The sequence below is a fragment of the Balaenoptera acutorostrata genome, chromosome 7 (assembly GCF_949987535.1).
Source record: "Balaenoptera acutorostrata chromosome 7, mBalAcu1.1, whole genome shotgun sequence".
NCBI lineage: Eukaryota > Metazoa > Chordata > Mammalia > Artiodactyla > Balaenopteridae > Balaenoptera > Balaenoptera acutorostrata.
In genome coordinates, this window is record NC_080070.1 from 45,405,767 (window position 1) to 45,427,652 (window position 21,886).

Here is a 21,886-nt window from a genome sequence, read left to right on the forward strand (position 1 = left end):
ACCTTCTGGTTTTTCAAATGTTTATCATTTTAATTTCAAACAATATACTGTCATTAGGTTGAATACTGGATAGCACTAATATGAAAGGTAAGCAACTGTTCTGGAGAAAAGAAAGGTATGAGAGTTTTTTTAGTAGAAACAAAAAGAGTTGGGACTTCGACTTCTAGTAGCATGGTAGACTAAATACTCTGAAGGGCCCTATCACTTTCTGCTTTTCTATGTTGGGACATTAACCCATTTATGCTATAATTAGTTGTTTACATGTTTGATTATGAGCTCCGGCTTATTATTGATTTTTCTATGCCTCAGTTTTATCACCTATAAAATGGGAATGGTAATAATATTAATAATAGTAGCAATTCTTAGAAGAATTAAATAAATTACTATGTATAAAGCACTTAGAATACTGCCTGGTGCATAGTAAGTGAAATAAATATTAGTTATTATTATCATATGGACTCTTGGAACAGTGTTATGGTAAAAGAACACATTACTAATTAGACAATCAATGTATGCTCTAAAACATCTTCATAATATGTAATACATGCTATCTACAAATATTAAAATACTCTCACTCTAAAAACATTGGAAAATTAAAGATGACTTTTTGATGAACTACAAGGGGAAAAAAGTATAATAAATCTTTCTTTCTGAACTAAGCAAAGATTTCACATAGCCAAGGCTTATAAAGATTTGAACATAAGTTCTAATTAGAACATATGTTCTACATTAATGAATTAATGTTCAATAATGGCATTCTGTCACCTACTTAATTAAGACAAAAACACTTTAACTTTGAATTAGTACAGTTTTCTCTATGGTTTTAAATATTACACACTCAAAACAAATTATATGGGCATCTGAATCTTTCTTTTTTTAGCATATCAATAAAGCAGGTAGTAAGTCTGTTTCTATTTTACACTTATTTTAAATAGTAAACTGCATTTCAGTGGACAAAAGTTAGTAGACTTTCTCTATCTACAGGCAGGAAAACCATTGAATACAGATCCCCATTTTAGAATATGTGGGAACCCTCCTATCTATTCAGTGACAGATTCCGTGTGTCACAGAGGTCAGATAATTGAGAGATAAAGCCCTATTTTAGCAGGCAAAATTTCATTTACTTACCAGTTTCAAGTTAAAGTTATAAAGAGGACTTAAATGATAACATGATTGCTTGACTATATTATATCTTTCAACCCCTTTTTTTGGTAATTTTATTTAGTATTCCAGTCTCTTGAAATGAAGTAATGTACCATCACTCTCCCCAATCTGTTTTTTAAAGATGTAGGGAGTTACTGAAGATTTCTAAACTATTAAACACTTCAGAAGTTTTGAATGAGTTACTAATGTAGTTCTTTTCAGAATTTAAGAGCCTAATGATACAACGATGCCAGTACACACCAGGCAATAACTATGTACTGCTGTATCCTTGCATTTCCTTTCAGATAACAGTTGATTCTAATTTTAAGGCATCCAACTTTAGCTTATAGAGTAAGATTTATATACTTACATACACCCTTTTTTATTTTGGCAATATCCCAGATATGCACTCCAATGCTAGTTCAAAAGTATAGACCATATACTGGTTAACAAGTTAAAAGAACTAAGTTCATTAAAAGTTCCAAAGTTATTAGTAGCAGAATATAACCTAATACTACCCCAAAAAATAACTTTGTTTCTCTTTTATACTCTCCAGTAAGCAACTTAGAAAATGTAACTCTTTTTATCTTGGAAATATAAATATTTTTTAATAATTTAGAAATAAATTTAAAGCACATTCTATCTTTGAAACCAGAGTATTTTAAGTGAGGAGGGAAAATGTAAAATTATATATTTCCAAGAAAGATGCATGTATTTCCAAGAAAGATGAAAGCAAAGTCACCAACCTGATACAAATAATCTCCAAGACCAAAGGGCCAAGGAGCTATGCATTTATTAAAAGACAAAACTCGCCCTAACTAGTGAAAAGCAAAACACTTTTCTGCTGCTACCACTCTATTGAACAACTGACTCCTCTGCCAGCCCCTTCATCCACTATGAAATTAACTCTCATATCAGTATGGGACAGAGAATCAGAAACCAAAACACAAGGCTTTTCCATATAGATTATTTTCTTTGAGACTGAGCACTTCCTTTTAAGAGAAGTTCACAGTCTCAATGACAATATGTCTAAAGAAATTTTGCAGTGGAAATACATGGTAATAAGATGAATTCTACCATTAAAACATTTAATTTATAAAACACAAAAGAATAAACCCAACCAGCATTCTAAGTGCAAATCCTTATCTTTGGCTGTAGAGTGCTTCTAAAACCTCTGGCAGACAAATTAAACAGATTTGCTATGGAATGTACCAAAGTCAAACAATCTGCAACTGTAATTACTATCAAACTTTTCATGAGAATGGAGGATGCTGTGTTTTACATTACTACATAAAAAATAAAATGATAATGAAAACATGAGACCACAGCAAAAGATTTCTAACTTTCATAAGTTTTCTAAGGATTATAACCTCAACTGATAAATAACAATAAAGACATGGCTTTTTAATTTATTTATAAGATTACTGCAAGTCTTTTCCATGTGAATAAAATACTTATGGAAGGAGCAATACTACAGTTCATAAAGCAGCATATTGATAGGCCACAGGTCAACCATGGTTTAGCTACATGGTTATAAGGACTTTACAAGCACAATTCTTGTTCAAATGATATAAAATCCAATCAACATAAAATCTAGAGATCACCTCATTAAAGACCTTGACCATACACAATAGAAATACTGTATATGCATACAAGTAATGATGACCATCAAAAGTACAGCAATTCATTTTACTCCCAAAGTGCTTCAATAGAATTCATATAAACAATTTGTCTAAATCATGGTTACTGAGGTATCAACAATAAGAGAAAGAAAAAAAATACCAAATATGATAAATTCTGTTCTTCCTTCTCTTCCTTCCCCCATATCTCCTTACATTAAGTTATAATCTATTGTGTTACACTAGCAGGCCCACCATGTCCCAAACTGAAACTCCCCTTTTCTGATAGGGGTTCTCTCGCCCTATTTATATTTATATTTATTTATCACATAATATATTATATAATATTAATATTTCTGGTTAACAACCCAATTATCATCTTATGCCACTTAAGTCTCAATGGGTTTCTTTAAAACTGATTTATCACTATTAATATAGAAAAGATATTTTTTACTTCCCAAATAAAAGGAAAAAGCAAAACAAAACAAAAACTAAACAAGCAAATAAAAAATAGGGGAATGAATTAAACTTCTCAGGAAAAAATAATAGTGAAAACACTGAAAATCAGTAAGCTTCATCACAGTAAAATGAGCTAAATTAAGCTTAATTTAATTACAATGCCAAAAGCACCAATTACAATCAACTACAAAATTTCTAAAAATCACCAAAAGAATACAAATGCTACATTATGGTGAGGAAAATGGAAGGTTAGGAAAACAATCAAATTAATGTCAAAACCCACTATGTTAAATTTTAAGAGGGTATGCAAATTCTTTCAATTGATCTAGAATTCATCTATAACGAACACTGCATGAAACAAGACCAAATATGAACCAGTCAGAAAGTACAGTGGGATACCCAGTTACTAAAGACAGTGATATATTCTGTGTAAAATTAAGAGCTCAGCCACCTTTCAAGGACCATATCTTTCTAAAAAGGTTGCCATTTTATTTTTTAATTTTTTTCCCAAAAAACTCACTATTCTGCTCAATCTCTAGCCTGAACCAAAATTATTTTTGGAAATTAAATGGTGGTCAGGACCAGAAAAAAGCCAATTTCTCCAAAAGGATCCCTAAATTCAGTACTATTCAAATCTAATTGCCAACTAGATTTTTCTCTGCAATTTAATGATATGATCCTAAGGCTCTTCTGAAATGTTCAATTCAATATGGCAACAGTCCTCATGCAGTCTCTCCAATAGCTAACTAAAATGGCCATGCAGGAGCTGAAAGAGACAAAGACACAGACATGAAATCATTGGAAAAGGGGAGGAAAGCGTAGAAAACAATCCCATAAACTGTAAATTCAGAACCTAAAAGAAATATAGACTAATTATCAGGTAGATAAAGCCAAAAACACAGCTTTAGCTTATGCCACACCCCAGCTTCACTTCATAGAGACCAACTGAACAAAGGTAGGAAGATGTTTTATTCTTCTTCCCTAATCTCAACACCTACCCTAATCTGGTTCAGCGACCCAGGTTCCATAGGAACCATAAAACTATGCTGACATCTTTTACTACTCAAACCTGACCTATTATGGAAGCAAGGTATTTTATCCCTACCCATCGGAACCTTTCCCACTTCTGCCACTGCCCTTGGCCTCTCTACACTATCTATATCCATACAGAGGTAACAAATTCTATAAAACAACTGGCTAAGTAAAGGACAGAAATTAATAGTAGTATATTATATGCTCAGAGATAGAATCCCAAAATAAACACTAAAAACAGGTTTCAAAGTAAGACATACCTGGCACAAGTACATCATGGGAATTATAGCCTGCCATGTACTACACTGGTTAATAATACCAAAGATGCAGGAGGAGGGAGGCATGCAGAAGGGAGAAAGATATCACTTCAGTAGGCTAAAAAAATCTCCAATGGTAGACATAGAAAATGCTGTGGAAGCACTGATACAGAACACAAAATTCAGACACTCTCCCAGAAAACAGGAAGAAAAATGACAAAGAAATAAAAATTATGAGGAAGAACATAGTGGACATGGGGAACAGAAAATAAATAGCCAACCAAACAATATTCATTTCCCTGAAGGATGGTCTATATCAAACAGAACTGAAAGAATAATCAAACATACAATATAAGGAAGCTTTCTTCAGCAGCCAAACAAATAGTCTAAACAGATTAAATCCACCACATTCCCAACTAAATCAAGGAAAACAATACCATACAAATATATAGTGACAAATGTGGCATTTACAGAAAAAAAAATGAAAAACATTCTTCAAGCAACCACACACAAAGAACTAGTTACTTACAACACAACAAAAATCAAGTTTTCCATAATTCTCTCTCTAGCAACAATAAACATCAACTGATAAAAAAAAAATAATGACTTCCAGCCAAAGATGGCACAGCAAAACTCCTCAAAACTCACAAAAAACAGCAGAAAGTATGACAATAACAACCAGTGCCCCCATCAAAAAAAAGGGAAATTGAACAAGGACATCACTACAGTCACAAGCAGCAAATTTTGAGGCTGAACATCTTATTTATTTTTTTTATTGAAGTATAGTTGATTTACAATGTTCTAGGTATACAGCAAAGTGATTCAGTTATACACATTATATATTTATGTCTATTCTTTTTCAGATTCTTTTCCATTATAGATTATTACAAGCTATTAAATAGAGTTCCCTGTGCTATACAGTAGGTCCTGGTTGTTTATCTATTTTTTTGAGGCTGAACATTTTAAATTCTGTACCGTAATAAGACAGGATGCCAAGAGCTGACACATGCTTCTCAGACCTCAAGCATAGAGATATACAGAGTCAGGCCCTAGACTAACATAATGAGATCTAAGGGTACAGGTGGGATGCAGGAAATGGAATATAGAAAACCACAGTATGATAACCAACAAGGACCTACTGGATAGCATAAGGAATTTTACTCAATATCTTGTAATGGGCGGGGGTGGTGGTGGGATGAATTGGGAGATTGGGATTGACATATATACACTAATATGTATAAAATAGATAACTAATAAGAACCTGCTGTACAAAAAAATAAATAAAATAAAATTCAAAAAAATCTTTTAATAACCTATAATGGAAACAAATCTTAAAATATATATATAAAATATATGTAAAATACATATATATAACTGAATCACTTTTCCTTACACAAAATATATATATAAAATATATGTAAAATACATATATATAACTGAATCACTTTTCCTTACACCTGAAACTAACACAACATTGTAAATCAACTATATTTCAATAAAAATTTAAAAAAAGAATAGAAAGATACAGTAGAAGTATAAGATGCATTTATCAATCAGCTAGCTTCCTAACCAATGAAAATAAGAGGACAAGCAGCAGCCACTGATTTTTAACACCAACAGCCTGTGACTGGAGATACAGGGGGATTTCTGTTAGACTCATCCACCTCTTAAACCCTGAAAACTGAGGGAGGTGGACCACCAGGGCAAAGGAGAAATTAAACACAATGAGAAGGTAAAAGACTCAGGTGGTCCGAGTTCATTACTCTCTCCCATCACTTCCCACATGATTCTTAAGTAAATTGCTGCCATCATTTTTAAAATGAGCAATAATTGCAAAGTAATGAACAGAGGACCTTTGTGTAGAAATTGCAAATAAAGTAAAAGAGATAGAGATGAGGGAGATTAGAACATAAGCAAAAAGCAGAAAATACCCATAGCAAGAACTTCCTAGGGAAATAAATGAAGAAATCAGACAAACAGCTACTATTGTATCGATGAAACGAAAGAAACATAATTTTTTCTTTGTTTGAAAAGCACAAACACAAACTGGAGGGATGAAAGCCACATTAGGAGCAATAACAAGAAAAAATAAAATAAAATAAAAACAAACATAAGAGCATGGTAGAGAGACATGGATAAATCAAAATAGACAAATAGACAAATCAAAATAGAAAAAAATTGACAATTAATGAGGTGATGCTAGATTTGGAAGACAATGTAAGCTTAATATATTTATAATAATGATATTGATTAAGAAAACTGAACTGGTAGACCAGAACCAATATTCAAAGGTATTATGGAAGAAAATTTTTCTGATATGAACAAAAACTTGAATCTATCAAATCTCACCTTGTTCTAGAACAAACTGATACATACAAAATTAATCAATTGATGATAATGCTAGTGAATTTACAGTCTTTTAAGGATTTAAAAAATAAGTCAGATATGAGCATCCAGGAAGAAAAAGCAATTCATTCAATAAGAAGTTTTAAGAAAAGTTCAGCCAGCCTCAGACTTTACCACAGTAACTATCAACACCAAATGGAGGTTCCAAAATTCTGGGGGAAGCTAAGATAACCTTCATGTATAAAAGCAATAAACAATTCTCAAGATTGCAAGAAGACTTATAAGGCTTTGCTCAAATCTACTGGATGATTGAATTCAACTAACCAAGAAGTAAATCAAGATAATTCAGGAACGGTAAAAGAATTGGTGGTGAGCTTTGAGAGGATAGAATAAAGGACTAAAAATAGTGATTACTAAAATGTATGTAAATGTTTTAAACTTTGACAAAATAAATAATAGTAAGATACCAACAATGCCAGAACTTGGTAAGAAGAGAGGAAGAAGAAAGCATAAGTTGCTGTTTTCCTTATCTTTTATAACAGGAGTCAACAGACACTGCCAAAAGTTGAAATACCACTTTAAAAAATTGAAAATATCAACCTTTTACTTTTCTTCTATACTTAGAGGGATCTTTTAGAAACTGAAATACATTGTTGTGAATAAATATCTATGTAAAATTCATTTATTCCTTCCATTTTATCTATTTCTTTTTTCTCTTAGAACATAAAATAAACTTATATATAAAAAACATATGATTCTGCTTTGTAAATTTTATCCTATGCCTAATTGGCATATCTGTAGACAAAAATATCAGGCTTGATGTTTAACAGGTGCTAACAAATGTCAATTCTGGATGGTAAGATTGAGGTAACTTTAAATAATGCTTGAGTTTTATCTTTTTTTTTTTCCAGCCATGCCATGTAGCTTATAGGATCTTAGTTCCCCCACCAGGGATCAAACCCAGGCCCACAGCAGTATGATAAAAATTTATCATTGTACAATATTTTTCTGTCATGTATTTTTATCAGCTATAAATTATTATTGTAAACTAATGCTCTTTTCAAGAATGTTTTTAAAATTTGCGTTCACTTTTTATCTAGGCAATACGATCATACAGTGATTTTAATGTATTTTTCTATATCTGTTAAAGATTGTGAATCTTTTTATATCATGAATTATAATTTTTTAACTTATTAATTGTGCTTCTTCCCTCAGTAGGCTGATTTAATGTTCCCCAGAATGGTATAGGGTGTTATATTGTATGGTAAAATAAAGAAAAGAGATATGTATGTGTATGTAACATCTAATACATGAAAGAATTCCAAGTGCAATGAAACCACAACTCACATACAAGAAATGGAAACCAAAGAAAATAGTATAAAAAGTAGAGAATATCATAGAAGCTGAAAATTGACAAAATACATTGAATGTAACAATTTTAAATGGGTCTCCAAAATGGGTTGAAAAATCCAATCAAATTCTTTTTATAAGAAATACACCCAAAATAAAGTTACAGGTTAAAAAAGCATAGACAATAGCATACCAATAATTAATAACAAAGTGAACTCAAAGCAAACAAAACAAAACAAAGAAGCAAGAAAACATTAAATGAAAGCACAAAAAAAGGTCACTTTATACTGGCAAAATTTTTTAAACTAATCAAAAAAATAAAATAAAATAACTACATAAACATAAGTTGAATACATAGAACTAGAATATATAAATCAAAAATACTTAGATATTCAACAAAAAATTGACAGAAAAATATAGTAATGAAAGACAAACATTCCACTGCTGATTAATAGATTAACAGAGGAAAATATCAATAAGAATGCACAAGCTCTGAAAATCATAATTTATGCTCTACCTTACTTCCAAGAATATTTACAAATATTATGTGGGATATTAAGCCACAAAGGAAATCCTTAAAAATATAACATAGCAGAAAGTGTATATATAGGCCAACATTCTCTTTCTACAAAGCACAAAGGAAAAAAAAGACAAATTAACAGCAAACGTTAAACTAAAACGAAAGAAAAAGTCACTTTGAAATTTAAAAACTCTCCTAAAAATATCAAAGAAACAATATCCTTCCATCTATGAGTCTCAATTTTTTCATATTTAAAAAAAACTTTAAAAGCTCTTATGAGGTCTTTCTAGCCACCCCTCACCCTGACACACACAAACCACAATGATTTTCATGTATCTACCGAGCATATACCATATGTTCAGCTTTCTGACTGATTATTCAATGTGATATGCAAAAGTAGAACAGGTCCTTACATTAAAACAGTGTATGATCAAATTGGGGAGTTAGAAAAAGCAAAGAACAGTCACCAACATACTATAAATATTATAGAAATTCAAAGAAGGAGATCAGGGTAGAGAGGGAAGGCTTATTTATGTGACTTGTTAGGACTCGAAGATAGAAGAAATCTGAAAATCCAGAGAAGAAACGGGGAAAACATTCTGGTCAAGAATACTATATCAACGAAGACTAAAGAAAAAAATGTTAAATACTGACAGTTATAAAAAGTTACTATAGTGAATATAGCCTAGGAAGAAAAACACCATAGTCCTAGACCAAATTGTTTATACTAAAAAATGAGCTGTAACAAGATTTTAAAGCACAATGGCTGTGGCTGCCAGCTAAAGTTTGGAAAGGCTCCCATCACTTTGAATATCCATTCAAATAGACTTCTACTTTTAGGTATATTTCATATCTCTAGAGAGAATAACGTTACCAATAAACAATGATCTTTATTTGCCGTTTGGGAAACTGACTATAGCAGAGGTAAGATACTCGCCAGGCTTCCATAGCTACTTTGTGCAATGAGAGGAAAACAGTAATAGCTAAGAATTTAAAGAACATTATCACATTCGGGCTCTTCTGATTCTGTAAACTGCATATTTATTTCACATTCCTATAGTCTAACACACAAAAATTAAAATAATTAGACTAAAAAAAATCTAATCAAGAATGCCATTTACTCTGAAAAGAAAGAAGGAAACCCAGAGAGATTTAAAACTGGTTTATAATAAACAAGGTAGAGAGGACTAGGACTGCCAACTAGGAGGGAGTGGGAGGAAATAAAGCATCGTAGTTTCTGAAGAAAATGCTGCTATTAAGTATAATTGCACCAACTTGATCCAAATCCAATATTTCTTATTCATTGAAAAGAAACATATTAAAATAGCAGCAATTTCCTTTACAAATAAACACATGCAGCCAAGGAAGCTTCTACCAAAAAAGTTTAACCTTAAAGGTAATAAAAAGCAGAAGTGACATTATTTCAGTGCTCTAACTTCAAATAATAACTTCTCAATACAAATATGTTATAGTTAAGTCAGTAATAAATTTTTTTGATTCTACTAAAAGTTACAGAGAAATTCTTTCAAACACTCTAATCCTATATTTTTATGTTAAAGTGCATAAAAATAAGAAAAATCTTCCAATGAATAATTAGAAATTATTGCTATATATTAACCATGGAAATCATTAATGGTAATATTTGCACTTATTTATAATTATGATCTTTATGAGAAATAGGAAGTTTCATTTACAAGTATCTAAATTTAGGTGCGTCAGGCTAATTTTGAATATAAGCATCTTGCTGCACACTATATAGAAATTTGACTTTTTATTCAAGGTACTTTCAGTTACTATTTGTCCCTTGACTTGTAAGTTGCATCTGGACCAGAAACTGTAAATTAACCATAAATATCTGCTGGCAACCCATATCTCTGAGCTTCTCTATGAGTATGGTGACTCTTAAAATAGACAAATCCCTTGTAAATAATATACCTGTAATATAAGTATTTCAACTAAATGATCTCAATAAGTTCTTTCTATCACTCTCCCATGCCCCACATACATACAAAAACCACAATGACTTTTTAGTATTTAAAGATACTGGCTCCTGAGGGGCATGGAGACTCTAAGCCAAGATGGGCTGCATACCCACCAGTGTGAATCTGTCTTCTTGCACCTAAGCTGTCACTTGGGGGGCCAAAGAGAACAGCTCTTGGATGGATATATGGACCGCTGCAAGAATTACTCTCCCAAAAGAGAATTACTTGATGTTGCCCTGCTGGCAAGATATTTTTCCTGTTCTAAATCCTTATAAGTAAATCTGATATAAAATGTCTGGTGAGTCTTGAGTGTTTGGTTGAACTTAAAAGACCATCTGGTGGACTTTGCAAAAGCTAACTCAAAATTTTAAATTTTTCTTCAGATACAAAATAACTGTAATTTGTGTTAAGTGCACAGAAACTATAATTATAGTATTATAATTATAGTATTTTCTCATAAATATGAAAAGCAGTTTCTTTTTAAAATATTCAATGTTTTCAAAACATTGTTTTCATTTTTCCAACATCTAAGCTTCAGATTAACCATTAATGCAAATATGAATGCCTTTCATTGAGCCTCAACAATAATATTCCACATTCAACCTCTTAAATTGCGAGGATTAGCCACATTGATCAGATACTATAGGCATCACTGAAAAATTCTACATACGGTTTTTAAATGTTCAATAAAATGATCTAAATAAGCAGAATTGACTAGATCTGGGAATACATGAAGCTTTATAGAAAGTTGTGTTTCTATACATTTATTGAGATTTTCAATTCCTAAACATAATTTGAGATGCTAAAGAGTTTGTCAAGATCTTGCCTCATATACTGACAAACTAGAAAAATTACACAGTTAGATATCTATTTCTCTCGTTTTTGATAAATTTTGTAAAGTTAATGTTAACACACGAATTTTGTCTTTCATTTAAATGCAAAAAGGCTCTATTTAAAATCTAAACTGTCCTGAACACATAATCATTAGCAATTCTGCACCGTTTGACATAATAAGTTCTGAAACAAATTTTGAAGTGTAACATTCTCACAGTCAACAATAAGTGATCTCTAAATGGGATCCATTAAGTGCCTGAAGAAATTCTTTTCTATTTTAAAGAAAATAATCAGGTAAACTATTTTCTTGAAATCTTGAATTTATAAAGAATATCTTGTTAGAGATACTAGATAAAAATGATTAAAGGTGCTAATTAAGGGTTTTTAATATCCTTCTTTACCAATAAAATTTATATTTTAAATTATCTCCATTGCAGACATTCAATGTCACTTGCCATTTTTTAGTAAAATCATTTGCCATACAACTTCTAGTGAATTCCTTAAGATACTCTTTTTAAAAAACTGTTCAATTAAACCACTTACTGTAAACAGCCCACTCTTACTGCTACAGGAATGTGGGGAAGTTGAGTGGCCCACTTCAATGTCACATCCTGATAAACATGCAACATGTTACTATGGTTTCCAATCAAAGTATTTATTGTTCCTTCAGAAACTATGGGTTGAAGATAGAAAAAGAGGATAATAAGAAAACAATCATTTCCAACAGTATATTATATCCTTTTAGAGGATTTATGATACAATTTAATTCTAATATCTTGACAATGCATAAAGATTTTAAGTAATAAAACATTATTTTTCAACTACAAGCTACCAATATCAAAAAGAAAAAAAATCATTTTATAAGTATATAAAAACTACATATATAACTGTAAAGACTGTAACTAGATAGTGGCCAACATTTTTGCATTTTATCTACAAAGCATGAATTTGATTAATATTTAACACATTTAAGCTAATGTTTACTAGACATTCACTACAGACAAATAATTCTATTAGGCATTACTATGCTCCATTCTGCCTGTAAAAGAGTCTGATGTTCTCTTAGAAGCATCTTGAACAGCCACATCTTGGAAAGCATTAATGCATACCTGAGGCCAATCCTACAAGTCATTTTGTATGAAGTAAAATAACTGACAAAACCAAATGTGTGCTTTATATCACACTTCTATTCAAATTTTAAAAGTTAAAATTTCCATTACATGTTCCATATAAAACTGTTTTCCTAAATGTTTAAAATATATGTGAGTGATTTGGGCTTTTTTTGGTGTATAAAATATAGTCATGACATATGGAAGAGATAAAAGAAAATCTTTCTACTCACCTGAGCAATATGGGAGAAAACAACTTGGGCTACAATCAAGTTTCTTCATAAATCGAATTTGTCCACTATCCTTAAGGCAAAAAAAGTTTCTCTCACCAAGAACAAAAACAGAAGATGCTGACTGATTGAAAGAGACAATACATATATCAAGGGCTTGCTCTCCAATATTTAGAGTCCAATCCACCTGCAAAGGAAAACTTATGATCAATTTAGTTGCTAAAAACAGAACATTTTAGTCACTGCCATATCAATACAATTAAGAAATGCTTTACAACAACACAGGCATAAAGATTGGCTAACCTTGGGCTTCCTTGATGGTGCAGTGGTTAAGAATCCTCCTGCCAATGCAGAGGACACGGGTTCAAGTCCTGGTCCAGAAAGATACCACACGCCATGGAGCAACTAAGCCTGTGCGCCACAACTACTGAGCCTACGCTCTAGAGCCCATGAGCCACAACTACTGAACCTGTGTACCACAAATACTGAAGCCCGTGTGCCTAGAGCCTGTGCTCCGCAACAAAAGAAGCCACCACAGTGAGAAGCTGCGCACTTCAACGAAGAGTAGCCCCTGCTCACCGCAACTACAAAAAGCCCGCATGCAGCAATGAAGACACAACAGAGCCAAAAATAAATAAACAAAATAAATACATTTTTTTAAAAATTAAAAAAAAAAGGATTGGCTAATCTTCATTCACTTTTTTTTCCTATGACCATATTTTTGATATTTTGTAGACTCTAATAGTTTTTGCCCCATCTTTTACCAAATGATATTAGCTATTCAGCAGTTCAAAAACACTCGTATAAGTTTAATCAAGGAGGTGAAGATCTGTGCATCAAAAACTATAAAACATTGATGAAAGAAATTGAAAAGCACAAATAAATGGAAAGATATTCCACGTTCATGGATTAGAAGAATTAATATTATTAAACTGTCCCTACTACTCAAGGTGATCTACAGATTCAAATCTCTATCAAAATTCCAATGACATTTTTCACAGAAATCAAAAAAAAATGTGTAAATTCATATGAACCCACAAGACTCCAAATAGCTGAAGCAATCTTGAGCAAAAAGAACAAAGCTGGAAGCATCATACTACCTGATTTCAAAATATACTACAAAACTATACTAATCAAAACAGCATGGAACTGGCATAAAAAACAAACATCTAGACCAATGGAACAAAACTCTGCATTTATAGTCAACTCATCTTTGACAAAGGTACCAAGAACACACAATGGAAGATGGTACAGTCTATTCAAAAAATGGTGTTGGGAAAACTTGATATCCACATGCAGAGAAATGAAAATGAACCCCTATCTCATACCATATGCAAAAATCGATTCAAAATGGACTAAAGACTTAAACATAAGAACTGAAACTGCAAAATTATTGGAAGAAAACATAGGGAAAAGCTCAATGATTTTTTGGATATGACCTCAAAAGCACAGGCAACAATATTAAAATAGACAGAAGGGATTTCATCAAACTAAAAAGCTTCTGCAGGGAAAAAAAAAAAGGGTTATTATGGGATTATATGAAATCATGTGTGTGAAACTTTTGAAAATTGTAAAGCATTATGGAATTTAAAGTCTTTTATTCAATAAAAAAATATTTTTTTAAAGCTCTGCACAGCAAAGGAAACAATCAATTGTGTGAAGAGACAATCTATGAAATGGAAAAAAATATATCCATATAGCCAATAAGGAGTTAATATACAAAAATATATAAGAAACTCAGACAGCTCAATAGCAAGAAAACAAATATATGATTTTAAAATGGGCAAAAGACCTAAATAGACATTTCTCAAAATTAGACATACAAACGGCCAACAGGTATATTAAAAAATGCTCACCACCACTAATCATCAGGGAAACGCAATGTGAGATGGAATGCACAAAAGTACGTGGATAAAGAGGAAGTAAGATTGCCCTCAAAGTTAGGCTTTGAGGCAAGAATCAGCAAATAAAAGTTCAAAGAAGAGATATGAAAAGTCACATTAAAGATAGGTAGATATATATATAGACAGATAGATAGATAGATATGGACTTCCCTGGTGGCGCAGTGGTTAAGAATCCACCTGCCAATGCAGGGGACACAGTTTTGATCCATGGTCCGGGAAGATCCCACATGCTGCAGAGCAACTAAGCCCACGCACCACAACTACTGAGCCTGTGTGCTGCAACTACTGAAGCCCGCGCGCTGTAGGGCCCACGTGCCGCAACTACTGAGCCCGCATGCTGCAACCACTGAAGCCTGTGCACCTAGAGCCCATGCTGCACAACAAGAGAAGCCACTGCAATGAGAAGCCCGCGCACCGCAACAAAGAGTAGCCCCCAGTTGCCACAACTAGAGAAAGCCCGCGCGCAGCAACGAAGACCCAAAGCAGCTAAAAAATAAAAGTTTTAAATATATATATATATATAAATTTCATGCCATCCAGAAATGATTTAGGTATTAATCTGTCTACTTTAGGATTAAAATACCAAAGAAGGTATGAAATCCAAATGGGGCTAGCCAGAGAGGCAAATATAATCAGTGTGTATATAAGAACAATCTGGAATAGGGAGATAGCATAGTGAATATAGGTAGATGCATCAGATTATCTTCATCTAAATTCGGATTCAACACCAAGAAATCATTCAATTACCACTTAGTTCAAGTGTAGTTTACCTATATGAAAAGATTCTACTGGACACAAGACATGAACATCAGTCCTAAGACAGTTAACATTTCTCATTACAATATAATAGGTTAGCATTCTAGCATTACTTTTCAGTGCTTGTAACTCAGGCTGATGTGTCCCTGACTCTGAGAGATGACGATTCATTCAGAGTGGATAGGCAAAGTTTCTGAGGCCACAGGCCAAGATCCTGCCACTAAATACTTTCAGTTCACTAGGTACTGAGTGCCACTCTTTGTAACATCCCCTTAGGGAAATATACCACATTCTAAATTAATGAGTCTCAAAATACACAGAAGTTTACTAAGAACAATCATTTAAAAATTCTTCCATTTCCAGCCATGATAGAGTAATAGGAAAAAAATCTTCCATCCATCTGAAACAACCACAACACGGGCAAAATGTATGAAACAACCATTTGCAAGGCACTGGATATCAGAAAACAAAGGACAGCAATCCCCTTAAAAACATAAAATAAATGAGGTGAGTGGTAAAATTGCTCCAGCCATGAGAGAGTTTTTAGGCCATGGCACAGGGAGAAACAACCCAGGCAAAGCCCAACAGACTCCCTGAGTTGAGGAGATGGATGCTAAGAGTTCAGAGAAACCAAGGCAGCTAGAGTTCATAAGACAGCATGACAAAGAAAGACAGCAGCACAGGGACAGTACTCTGAGATCTGTAAAGAATCCTCTCAAGTATTCAGCTGAGTACTTATCAGCACATTCATGTAGAAAACTACTCAAAGCCAGGGAAAGAACCACCCAAAAGGATTAGCGGTAACAGTGCCCAGCATTCACAAAGGGCCTGGAATACTGCCAGTGCCCACCAGCCAGACTGGAACACCTCATAATTCAAAGGGAGCTGGATAGAGCACTCAAAGGGTATTACCCTCAGGAGTAGGGAATAAGTAGCCCCAGAATGAGCACTGTTCTGGTCCCACCTAACAAGACTTAAAAGCAAGACCCAAAAAGATCAAACTGTTTCCAACTAACTAACTGTCTCCCAGGCCTAAGCTCAAGAAGATTTATAGAAACACAAAAATATCTAGCACCCAACAAAGTAAAATTGACTATATCCTGGCATCTAATAAAAAATTACCAAGCATGTAAAGAAACAGGAAAATGTGATCCATGATGTGGAGATAAATAAATAAACTAAAATTCACTCAAAATTGATACAGACTCTTTTTGCGGTGCCTCGGAGGTGGTCGGCCACTTCAGAATGAAGCTGAACATCTCCTTCCCGGCCACTGGCTGCCAGAAACTCATTGAAGTGGACGATGAACGAAAACTTCATACCTTTTATGAGAAGCGTATGGGCACGGAAGTTGCTGCTGACGCTCTGGGTGAAGAATGGAAGGGTTATGTGGTCCGAATCAGTGGTGGAAATGACAAACAGGGTTTCCCCATGAAACAGGGTGTCTTGACCCATGGCCAAGTCTGCCTGCTACTGAGTAAGGGGCATTCTTGTTACAGACCAAGGAGGACTGGAGAAAGAAAGGGCAAATCTGTATGGGGTTGCATTGTAGATGCCAATCTGAGCGTTCTCAATTTGGTCATCGAAAAAAAAGGGGAGAAGGATATTCCTAAACTCACTATACTAGTGTGCCTCGTTGCCTGGGGCCCCAAAGAGCTAGCAGAATCTGCAAATTTTTCAATCTCTCTAAAGAAGATGATGTCCACCAGTATGTTGTGAGAAAGCCCCTAAACAAAGAAGGTAAGAAACCTAGGACCAAAGCACCCAAGATTCAGCATCTTGTTACTCCACGTGTTCTGCAAGACAAACGTCGGTGTATTGCTCTGAAGAAACAGCGTACTACGAAAAATAAGGGAGAGGCTGCAGAATATGCTAAACTTTTGGCCAGGAGAATGAAGGAGGCCAAAGAAAAATGCCAGGAACAGACTGCCAAGAGCTGGAGGCTGTCCTCCCTGAGAGCTTCTACTTCTAAGTCTGAGTCCAGTCAAAAATGAGATGTTCTAACAGTAACAAATAAATAAGATCAGACATCAAAAAAAAAATTGATACAGATGTTAGAATTAGAAAACAAGGACATTAAAACAATTATTATAACTATATTCTTTATCTTTAAAAAGTTAAGTAGATACATGGAAGATATTTTTTAAATCACCTGAATTGAACTTGTAGAGATAGAAGCTATAACAGATGGGAATTAATACCAGATTAGACACTGTAGAAAGAATATTAGTGACCTTGAAAACATAGCAGTAGAAATTATCCAAAATGAAATAGAAAAAAGAATTTTTGAAAAGGAAAAGAAAATCTGTGACCTGTAGGGTAACTTCAAGTAGCCTAAATGTATGTGTAATTGAGAGGAGAGGAGAAAAGATGGAGAACAGAAAAATATATATGAAGAATTAATAGCTAAAAATTTTCTAAATTTCATGAAAACTATAAATTCACTGATACACAAAGTTCAACAAATCTTAAGCATCAAAAAAGGAATGAAAGAAAGGAAAACTACACAAAACACATCATAATCTAATTGCTCAAAACAGGTGATAAGAGAAAATCTGAAAAACATCCAGAGAAAAAAGACATTATGTACAAAGGAAGAAAGATAAGATGAAAGATTTCTCATGGGAACAATGCAAGCAAGAAGACAGAGGAGACCTCTGCTCTTGGAGGAGGAAATCAAGATGGCAGAGTCAGAGGATGTAGAACTCACCTCCTGCATCAAACACATCAAAAATACATCCCTATGTGGAACAATTCTCACCAAAAATTAACTGGAAACTGGCAGAAAGACTCCTGTACAACCAAGGCTGGAAGAGAGATCCACACATAATCAGGTAGAAAGGGAAGAGAAGCGATCAGGTCAGGACCTGTGTGAGGGACAGGACTCAGAGGAAAAGGGAGATTTCACAGGCAGAGATCCTCCCTGGGGAGTGAGCAATTTGAACTACATGTTGGGCACCCTAGCTCTGGGGTCCTGCACAGAGAAGACAAACCCCCTTGGCTGGTTGGAGGGCAGGTGGGACTAATAGGAAGGCTGGTGGAACCCCAGATCCAACTCAGAAGGAGTGCACACATGCTTGTTCACTCACAAAACAGGGCGGAAAGTGCAGATCAGAACTGCATGGGTGGCTGACTGGTTTCCTGCAACCGCCTCGTGAGTGCCCCAGCCTGAGCAGACTGAATGCTCCAGCCCTGCTTACTTCACATTGCAGCTCCACACTGGAGTGAGGGCTGCCATGACTGAGGAAAGAACTCAGCAGTGAGACACAGAGGCAGCTAAGACCAAAAGCATTGTCTAACCAGGGAGGGGGCAGCACAGGCAGCACATCAGAAGAAGCCTAACCTCTGTCTATGGCTGGACCACCACAGCCTATACCCATTCAAACACCAAGAGCCTGCACAGGCCCTCCTACTCCAGCACTGCTCCCCTCTGGGACAAGGGTGCCAGTGCTGGAAATGGGGAGGGCTCACACTTAAAGGTAACAGAGCCAGAAAGACTCTACCCTCAGGGCTTCTGCTCCAGCAACTTGGGACCTGACCCCACCTTTGATAGGGTAGTGATGGCCACTGAAGAGAGGGGAATCCTTGGCTCACACCTGGCTCTGTCCCTAGCCCTTCCTTCTCCAGCCCACTTCCTACCAAGGTGATAGCTGCCAGCACACCCTGAGGAAAGATGTGACTTATGTTCACATCAAATCCAGCTCTCCCATCAAAACCACTGGGCACATACAAACTATACAAGGATGCTGCCGCATAAGGACACTGAATTAGATAACTGTTTCACCTAATTTCATAGAAAGAGAGAAAGTTAAGCAAAATGAGAAGACAGAGGAATTGGTCTCAATAGAAAGAGCAAGAGAAAACACCTAAAAAAAAACAAAAAATGAAACAAAAATAAACAATTCACCAGATAAAGAATTCAAAGCATTAGTAATAAGACTACTAATTGAATTAGGGAAAAGAATAGATGAACAAAGTGAGAATTTTAACAAGAAACTGGAAAATATTTTTTAAAAACCAGTCAGACTGAAGAATACAATAGCTTAAATGAAAAACACACTAGAAGGAATAAATAGCAGACTAGGTGGTACAGAAGAACACATAAGTGATCTGGAAGATAGAATAATGGAAGTCACCAAATCAGAACAGCAAAAATAAAAACAAAGTTTAAAAATGAGAACAGTTTGGGCTTCCCCGGTGGTGCGGTGGTTGGGAATCTGCCTGCCAATGCAGGGGACACGGGTTTGAGCCCTGGTCTGGGAGGATCCCACATGCCGTGGAGCAGCTGGGCCCGTGAGCCACAACTGCTGAGCCTGCGCGTCTGGAGCTTGTGCTCCGCAACAGGAGAGGCCGCGATGGTGAGAGGCCTGCACACCGTGATGAAGAGTGGCCCCCGCTTGCCACGACTGGAGAAAGCCCTCGCACAGAAACGAGGACCCAACACAGCCATAAATAAATAAATAAATAAATAATTTTTTAAAAAAAAAAATGAGAACAGCTTAAGAGATAACATCAAATGTACCAACATTCACAGGGGTCCCAGAAGGAGAAGAGAGAGAAAGGGGTTAAAAATGTATTGGATGAAATTATGGCTGAAAATTTCCCAAACCTAAAGAAGGAAATGGATATACAGATACAGGAAACACAGAGGGTCCCAAAGAAGATGAATTCAAACAGATCCACATCAAGACATATCATAATTAAACTGGCAAAAATTAAAGATAAAGACAGAGTTCTAGGGGCAGCAAGAGAAAAACAAAGAGTTATACACAAGGGAACCCCCATAAGACTACTAGCTGATTTTTCTGCAGAAACTTTGCAGGCCAGAAGGAAGTGGCATGATATACTCAAAGTGCTGAAAGGGGGAAAACCTGCAACCTAGGATACTCCACCAAGCAAGATTATCAGTTATAATTGAAAGGGAGATAAAGAACTTCCCAGACAAGCAAAAATTAAAAACATTCATCAATCAATACTAAATCTACCCTAAAAGAAAGGCTAAAACATCTTCTCTAAGTGGGAAAGAAGTAAAAATCTATAGGAAAGGGAAAATCCCACTAGGAAAGACAAATATATAGTAAGAGCTGAGGATCAACCACTTAAATAAGCTACTATGAAGATTAAAAGGCAAAAAAATTATAAAAGCAACTATAACTATAATAAACAGTTAAGGGATAAACATGAGGACATAAAATATAACATCAAAAACACAAAATATGGGGGGAGGGGAGCAAAAAATGTAGATCTTTAGAATGTGTTTGAACTTAAATGACCACCAGTTTAAAACAAGTAGATACAGTTGTAGGTCAACATATATGAAACCCATGGTAACCACAAATCAAAAACCTACAACAGATAACACAAAAATTAGAGAGAAAGGAACACAAGCATACCACTAAAGAAAATCATCAAACCACAGAGAAGAAACAACAAGAAGAAGAAATGAACAGAGAAGAACTACAAAAACAACTGGAAAACAAGTAATAAAATGGCAATAAGTACATACCTATCAATATTTTTTTAAATATCAGTAGACTAAATGCTCCAATCAAAAGACATAGGGTGTAAATCAACTATACCTCAATAAAAAAAAAATTTTTAAGACATAGGGTGTCTGATTGGATTAAAAAAACAAGACCCATCTATATGCTGCTTACAAGAGACTCACTTCAGAGCCAAACACACACACAGACTAAAAGTGAGGAGATGGAGAAAGATATTTCATTCATGCAAACAGAAACGACAAGACAGCAAGGATAGCAACACTCATATCAGACAAAATGGACTTTAAAACAAAGTCTATAACAAAAGACAAAGAAGTGCATTATATCATTATAATATCATAATAATATAATACATGATATCATATAATAATATCACTGTATCATTATAAAAGGATCAATACAAGAAGAGGATATTACAGTCATTAACATATATGCACCCAGTACAGGAGCACCTAAATATATAAAGCAAATAGTAACAGACATAAAGGGGAAAATTGACAAGAATACAATAGTAGAAGACTTTAACACCCCATTTACATCAATGGACAGATCATCAAGACAGAAAATCAGTAACACAACAGTGGTCTTAAATGACACAATAAACCAATTGGACTTAATAAATATCTACAGGGCATTCCATCCAAAACCAGCAGAATACACATTCTTTTCAAGTGTACATGGAACAGTCTCCAGAACAGATCACATGCTGGGCCACAAAACAAGTATCAGCAAATTTAAGAGGATAGGAATTATACCAAGCATTTTTTCCAAACACGATAGTATGAAACTAGAAATCAATTACCGAAAAAATGGGAAAAGCACAAACATGTGGAAGTTAAAC

General features: G+C 34.4%; 1 protein-coding gene and 1 pseudogene across 6 annotated transcripts in view; one reads left to right on the forward strand and one right to left on the reverse strand.

The window, feature by feature from the left end:
- Positions 1-21,886, reverse strand: part of BBS9 (Bardet-Biedl syndrome 9) — a 465,641-nt gene that overhangs the window by 332,033 nt on the left and 111,722 nt on the right. For all 6 annotated transcript variants that reach the window (XM_057549919.1, XM_028164767.2, XM_028164765.2 and 3 more), the window contains 2 exons: positions 12,885-13,068; positions 12,086-12,215 (listed from right to left, as the gene is read on the reverse strand). In XM_057549919.1, coding sequence (XP_057405902.1) covers positions 12,086-12,215; positions 12,885-13,068 — 314 coding nt within the window. The remainder of the gene's footprint in view (positions 1-12,085; positions 12,216-12,884; positions 13,069-21,886) is intronic.
- On the forward strand, positions 16,786-17,535 carry LOC103010369 (40S ribosomal protein S6-like; annotated as a pseudogene).